The following is a 7,448-nucleotide window of genomic DNA, read 5'->3' on the forward strand; positions in this document are numbered from 1 at the left end:
TCTTTTGAAGTTCTTTCATGCCCTCTAAATCCTTCTTTTTGATCTCCCACATGTGACTAAACTGTGCTGATGGTGCAGGCTTCTCTTTACCTTTGTTCTTTGATTTTTTTCATTGCCTTTATGCCAGCATGCCTGCTCTCGTGCTCACCCACAATAGGCCCTGAAGATGATGCAGCATCATTGGCTTTTCTTTTGTTAGAGCTGGTTGTCTTTGGAGTGGGGTTCATAGCCTCCAGATTAATCCATTTCTGTTCATAGCGAAGCACATTCCAAGCATACTCCAAACCAAACTTCCTCTTTTACAGCTTAGTGTAGATTTGGTGATCATTCTGCAGAATATCCAAATCATTCATGCCACTAGCTTTCTCACCCTTTGCCTCTGCATAAGCTCCACAGAACCTACTCACTTCCTTGCTGATTTTTTGCCATCTTTGTCTACAATGGTCAGGGAGCCTTGGTTCACCACCACCAAGTACATGATCACTTGTTGCATAATAGTCACCAATACGCTTCCAAAAGGACCCAAACGGTTGGTCATTCCCAACTATTGCATCCTTCGATGTGTTTAACGAGCCACTTATTAGGACTAAGTCATCTTGTGTGGACCATATCCTTCTCTCCCTACACTGTTCTGCTGTCTCTTCTGGTTGACTAGGAAGTTGACTCGGCTGTGAACTAGTTTGTGAACTAAAAGAAGGGATTTGAGAGGAACCAATGTTTACATTGGGAGCAAAGCTGTCGTATGGGAAGTTAAGAAGACTAAAGTAGGATTGAGACTGACTATTAGGAGTATTATTTGATTCCATAGCAATCAGATTTAAAACGGAAGAAGGTGAGGAAGAGAGATTATTGGAAAGTTCTTAGAGATTGGTAAGAAAGAAGGAAATAAGATTGGTTAATATAGAGAAGTTAAGAAGATCATTAAATTCAAAGTTTGGTGTTGTTAGAGACTTTTAATTCTAAATAACCATTACCTACTTCAGTCAAATCAGAAGTAAATAAATGTCATTGAGTGTTTTTAATATTTAAACCAAAAAGTTTGGTTTCGTTAAAGCATTGAACTCAGTTTACAACTATAGTCTACACCATCACAACTAAACAACCAACCTAGACAATCGCAATCACCATCACAATAACCAAGCAAACAACACTTTACAAGCAACTACAATCACCTAAAATCTATGAATAACCAGTTACTACACAACTACACAAACCACTCAAACATATTATACAATAGACAAACCAATCAACCATCCGATACCATCACAACTAAAGTTCAGTTTCGTTAATGTGATAAACCAATCAACCAACCTAGACCATCACAATAACCAAGCAAACAACACTTTACAAGCAACTACTCAAACATATTATACAATAGACAAACCAATCTTTAAACCAATCACTCAAACACCACTCAAACACAAACCATTTGACTATAGTAGCGATTCAAACCAATCTTTAAGTGATTCAAACCATTAGACTATATAGTAGTGATTCAAACCAATCTTTAAACCAACCACTCAAACACAAACCATTAGACTATAGTAGCGATTCAAACCATTAAACTCAAACACCACTCTTTAAACACAAACCACTCAAACATATTATACAATAGACAAACCAATCTTTAAACCAATCACTCAAACACCACTCAAATCTTTAAACCAAAATGTTCGAACATTGCATTACATATAGTGAGTTTGACTTACCTTTTACTTTCGAGTAAGGAAGGTTGTTGATGGTGGTCCGATTTAATTTGTCCTGGTTAACCTCACCTACAAGCCTCATAAACAAATCAAAATCGATTAATGTTTATCGGTGTAAAGTTCATTTCAAATAGAGGGCAAAATCGATTAGAAATCACTCATACACATCGATTAAGGTTGATTTTCAATACAACACACGACCCTAAATCGATGAGACGAAACCCTATAACATGATACTAAATCGAAACCTAATTCAGAGATGAGATTAGGTTTATATCACCGGAGATTTTGTCTATATCGCCGGAGATGAGATTTGCGTGCCAGAGGAGACAGAGAAGACGAGGAGATCTTGAGCTTGGCGAGACAGAGGAGACAGAGGAGATCTATTGACTTGGCGAGACAGATGAGACAGAGGAGACGAGGAGATCGCTGGACTTGCGAGACAGAGGAGAGAGAGGCAAAATTACCTCTCGATTTTGGTGTTTTAACGGCCGGAAAACACACCGGAATCAGAGACGATGGTGCGAAAACAAATCTCTCGCCGTTTCGCCGTTTGGGAGAGAAGAAGAAAACCCTAGCCACGACCCTGAACAAAATGAAAAATGAAACAAAGTCTCGGTTGAAAAAAAATTCTTTCCAATCCGCAAGAGAGACGTCACACAAGATCAAGCCCAACAACAGTTCTAGATTAAGATCCATGAGCATGATCTTAAGTCCACTATTCCATTATTTTCATTTTTAAAAAGCCTAAGAACACACTACTTGATATAGCGATAAAGATGGCCTTACAGTTCTCATTTCAACTTGTTTGCTTAGATTAAACAATTGCATGTATGCTTTAGTAAGCTAAATAATTAATATTTCAACACTGCCAGACACCTGTAGTATCACTATCAAGTAGTGGAGGTTTAAACTTTTGAGCTATGATAGATGATTACAAACTTTATTTATCTATATAAATAAATTAGTTGAATGATAATATATTTAAACCCAAAAAAGATTGAGAAATACTCTAGAATAGCACTAATCTTGAATAGCAAGCTTGAATATTCCAAAATTAGCATTATTCTTTTTTTTTTAATCTTAAATAATAAAATTAATTATAATACTTTCGATTTTAATAGTTTCACTGCAGCTTCTGGCAATGCTTGCGGCAAAGCTTTGGTCACGCTTCTTCTTTTTTGTGTATCAGTTCCGATCTCAAATATAAGAAGAATATGAAAATGCAGTTACCGCAACAGGCTGTTGTTTGGAACAAGGAGCTGCAAGGACACAAGACTTTGCATATGAGGATAGTGAAGGATGACAAGGAAGCACAGCTGACGTGTCAAGTCCGGTGTTGGTCTAATATGAAGATAAAACAGAATCGGGAGAAAAGATATTTGGAGAATATCGTTCTCGATAATTAGGGAAAGTGAGACCTTGGCGAACAAGTAATTGCCTTAGACGAAGATTTGAAGATCTTTTAGTTAAGATTTTGTGAGGTCTAGTATAAAAGACAGAGGGAGTTTAGTCATAGGTTTTTAACACTTGAAAACCTTTTGTGAGTGATTGTAACTTCGAGGCTGATCAAAGAAAGCTAAGAAGGTGAGTGTTGAGACATCCTCTTAGATCTATAATTGGGTTAGTTTAGATAGAGAAGAGGAGAGTGCTTAGATTTATTCTTGTATTCATTTACTTGTTTTATAAGAATAAAATATATAAGTGTTGGCTTGGTGTTTTCCAAGCAGAAGATTGTGGTGCTTAAACCTCTATACCTTAAGAAGCAGAAGAAGAAGAAGAAGTGAACAGAGAAAATGGTTGCATACCACAGATGGAAGAGTTTTGAGGATAACGAAGATCGGCAGGAGAAGCCACGCTGTTATAGCCCTCGTTACTCCGTTCTCAGTCAAAACCTTATTCAGGTACTCTTACCGTTAAATTATTCTAATCATGATTTTACAATTGGCTTGAGATTGAATTGAACATTTATGGTTGGTGAATCGTGTAGGTTTAGGAATTTTTTGAATTGATGGCACAATTTGTTGATGGATTAAAGTTCTCGGGAGGATCCAACAATTTAATTCCATATACACACACATTTACACCCTCACAAAGATAGAGAGAGAGAGAGAGAGAGAGAGAGAGAGAGAGAGAGAGAGATAAAAAAGCATACGACTTTTGCCTCTTCTCATCATCCTCACTCATATCACTTTGTTTTATGATTTAGTTTTTTTTCATAAACACAAGTAAATAAAGGGTTTTTTCTTGATTGTACACTATTTCAATTTGAGAAGAGAGAGGAAGAGACGCCATGAACATCTTCAAGAAGAAGACCACTCCCAAAGGTAAACAAAAAGTTGATAATTTTGTTATTATTGTTAGTGTTCTGTTTGTTTTATCTTCTTCATCTATGAAATTGCGATTAATGGTATCAATCTTGTTGGTGAAACAAACTCAATCTGGACAAAAATGGGAGCTTTAAGTGTTTGTTGGGTTCAAAATTGGATCTTGCTGTGTGGATTTTTGTTATCCATAAAAGGGTAGATAGATTTCTTTATTAAATGTAGAAAATTAGTAAGTTGTCTTGATTTATGTTAGCTTGTGAAGTTTATAATCCTGCTTTTTAATTGTTTTGGATTTTTTATTTTCTGATTCTGTAGATGCTCTTCGTACCAGTAAGAGAGAGATGGTTGTTGCTACAAGAGGTATGTTGAATAGGTTCCAATCTCTATCTAACAAAGTTTGGTTTTTGATTTAAGTATAGATTGTGTTTTGATCGGTGTCACTCTATTGCTACTTTGCTACTTAGTAAATGGATTTGGTTGAGTGAAAAATGTTTTACCTTACCAGTTGTGGTTGAGATTCACCAAGGACGCATAGATATTCACATTACATTACATTGTACTAGGAAAATTGATTGAATTAAGTATAGTCTAAAATTCAGGAAGCATTGTTGAAAATTTAGGAAGGGATCCGTAAATATTAGGATGACCTTCCTAAACGGTACAAGATAAACTTTGGCGATGGTTCTTGACGAAACCAATGGTGGTGCGGTTTGGTTAGGCGGTGGTGGTGGAGGAGAAAAGGAAGAGAACGAGGAAAGTGGTTCGTGGGGAAGGAATCAAGAAGATGTTCTCAATTTAAACCTATGACTAAAGGTGTTTTGGCTAGATTTTGGGAGGTGGATTGTGTCTAAGGAGAAGAATGCAAACTAGGCATACCTTTTTCTGAATATTTAGGATTACCTTCCTACAACTGAAGAATGTCTTCCTAAATATGATGAAACACTTCCTAAACTCTATGAAATTCTTCATAATTTTACATAAATGAGTTTTTGAATCTTGAATTTATGTTTTGCCTTATGTATCAGCTTGATTTTCTTGTTGTAGATAATGATTGGAATAAGAAGTTTCATATAATCTTTAAACCATTATGTTTATGAAAACCATCCTGAATTTCAAGGAGTTGTTCCTCAATATTATTGAACCCCCTAAATTCGTATAGATGTGTTTCTAACTCTATATTTTTGTGTCTTTTGCTTCAATGTGTCAAATATTAATAGATTACTCCATAAGTGAGGGTTAATGTTTTCATTTTTTTGATATTGGGAAATCTAATTTTTTTTTATGAAAGTCATCCTGAAGTTCAAAAAAATCATTCCTCAATTTTGCAAAATCCTTCCCAAATTTCATACAATCCTTCCTAAATTTCATATCTTCCTTTCCCAAGTCCAGTCACTGTCAAAACAAAGTGCAAACAGAAACATATGACAATGTTATTTGGGCAAAGTTCAAATTCTAGGCACCAAAGATAAACAATAGTATTTCATACAATTCCACGTAATTTCAGTTAAATGAAATTAATCTTCATTATGCTCAAATTACAGAAAAAGCTAATTTGTTTTTCCTTAGAGGCCAACCATCGAACACCTTATGGACACTAATAAACACTACCAAGTAGCACCAAAACAATGAAGCATGACCATACAAGAGGCACGAAATTGGAGACTTCACATTAGTTGCATACTTAATCCCAAATCTGCTTTTCTTCACCAAAGACTCTTTGATACTCTCCTTCGTCACTTTCCTCCTAATCTCAAGTGCTTTAACTATCATCTCACTCTCATCTCTCCATCGTCATCACCATCAGAACCGAGAAAGTTACGAAGCGAAGGAAGAAAGGACGCAACATCAGCATTAGAAGCAAGTTGAGTGTAGACTGAAGCAGGAAACTATGGAGTTCTTCAGGTTACAAGAGAGAGCTCAGGTAGCTTCGATCGGTCATCACCATCAACATCACGCCGTGAAGGAGGGACAAAGTTTTATTGGGATCCGTTTTTTTGTGCAAACCGTTGATTAAAATTAGATCCGGTTAGGCCGGTACCGGTACAATAGTTTTGAGTGCTTGCTTAGCTAACGCATCAGCTTCCCTATTACAACCACGTGATACAAACGAAAAGCTTATGCGATTAAAAGAAGAAGATAGATCCAGGATATCAAAGACTATCCCATGGAGCTCCGTACGTGGAAGCTCCGATTTGATGGATTCAACTAATTGTTTACAATCGGAAGCGACTGAGAGGTTTGGTAGACCCAGGGTGTGGGCATCTTGAAAGGCATGGAGCATAGCGGCTGCCTCTGCAAGAAGTGGAGATCGGATATGGGAGACAGTCATCGATCCTTTGCAGTGTTGTCCAATGGATTCGTTACTGAAGATCCGCCCACATCCTGCTGCTTTTGTTTCCCTGTGCCAGGCTTCATCTACATGACAGTTCACCGTGTCAGATCTCGATTGGAGTAAGTGATCTCGCCTTGGTCTTGTTGGCGGAGGTGTTGGGGAAGATGTCTCCTGAGCATCACACCATTCACGTCCCATCTTAATGGCAAGGTTGAGGGTTTGAGTCGGGGAAGATCTCTTCTCATCAAAGATCAATTGGTTTTGAGAAATCCATATCGCCCATAGTATCCAGGGAACTAGGGGACCAATTCCAACACCGCAAGGGGGTAAGCAGATTAGGTCCTTCGCTTTTTCAAAGAGATCACCAATCGACTGAAAAGATGTCGGGTCTATTAGGGATTTGAAGAGTGCCAATCTCCATATCTTGGATGCAAAAGTACATGTTATGAAAAGATGAAAGGTAGTTTCATCCTGACCACAGAAAGGACAATTGGCTGTAGGTTTGATTGTTCTAGCTCGCAGATTCTCGTCTGTAAGTATAGCACCCTTCATCGCCTTCCAGAGTAGGAGTTTGTTTTTTGGTGACGTTTTCTGGTTCTAAATGTTCTTTGACCAATTAAACTCTCTCACTGCAGGGAGGGGTGGCCTGGTGGTCGAGGTAGAGCTTTTGATGCTCTCATAGTATCTTGACTTAGTCGTATAGACGCCATCTTTTGTGGATAGCCATACGTAAGCATCTTTTGCTCCTCTTCTGCTTAGTTTAATATCCAGGATATCACTTTCCAGTTCCGGTAGCAGGTTTCTAATTTTTTCTCTATCCCAGTCTGCAGTGATCGGGAGTATGAGATGGGACACTGGGAGGTTGTGAGCCGCCTCCGTTGGAGGACCGATTGGGGCTATTGGAGTTTCTAGAGAAATACATGGATCTCTCCAGATCGCTGAGTCTTGGCCATTTCCAATCACTTTCTCAAGGCGTTGTTTTAGGAGGTCCTTCCCAATACAAATTCCATGCCGGTCATGGGATGTGTTTGCGGGTGTTACACTGTCGAGGAAGGGCGTGGAGTGGCAATATTTCCCTAAGAG

The 7,448-nt window shown here is 38.0% G+C and overlaps 1 protein-coding gene across 1 annotated transcript; it reads right to left on the minus strand.

Annotated features, from left to right (window-relative positions):
- Window positions 300-806, minus strand: LOC104752192 (glutathione S-transferase T3-like). The gene has a single exon (XM_010474267.1). It carries the CDS (start codon window positions 804-806, stop codon window positions 300-302), a length of 507 nt encoding a protein of 168 aa, XP_010472569.1.

This window comes from Camelina sativa, chromosome 2, assembly GCF_000633955.1.
Source record: "Camelina sativa cultivar DH55 chromosome 2, Cs, whole genome shotgun sequence".
NCBI lineage: Eukaryota > Viridiplantae > Streptophyta > Magnoliopsida > Brassicales > Brassicaceae > Camelina > Camelina sativa.

Coding starts and splice junctions, on each gene's coding strand:
- LOC104752192 (XM_010474267.1), bottom strand. CDS start 806: ATGGAATCAAATAATACTCCTAATAGTCAGTCTCAATCCTACTTTAGT.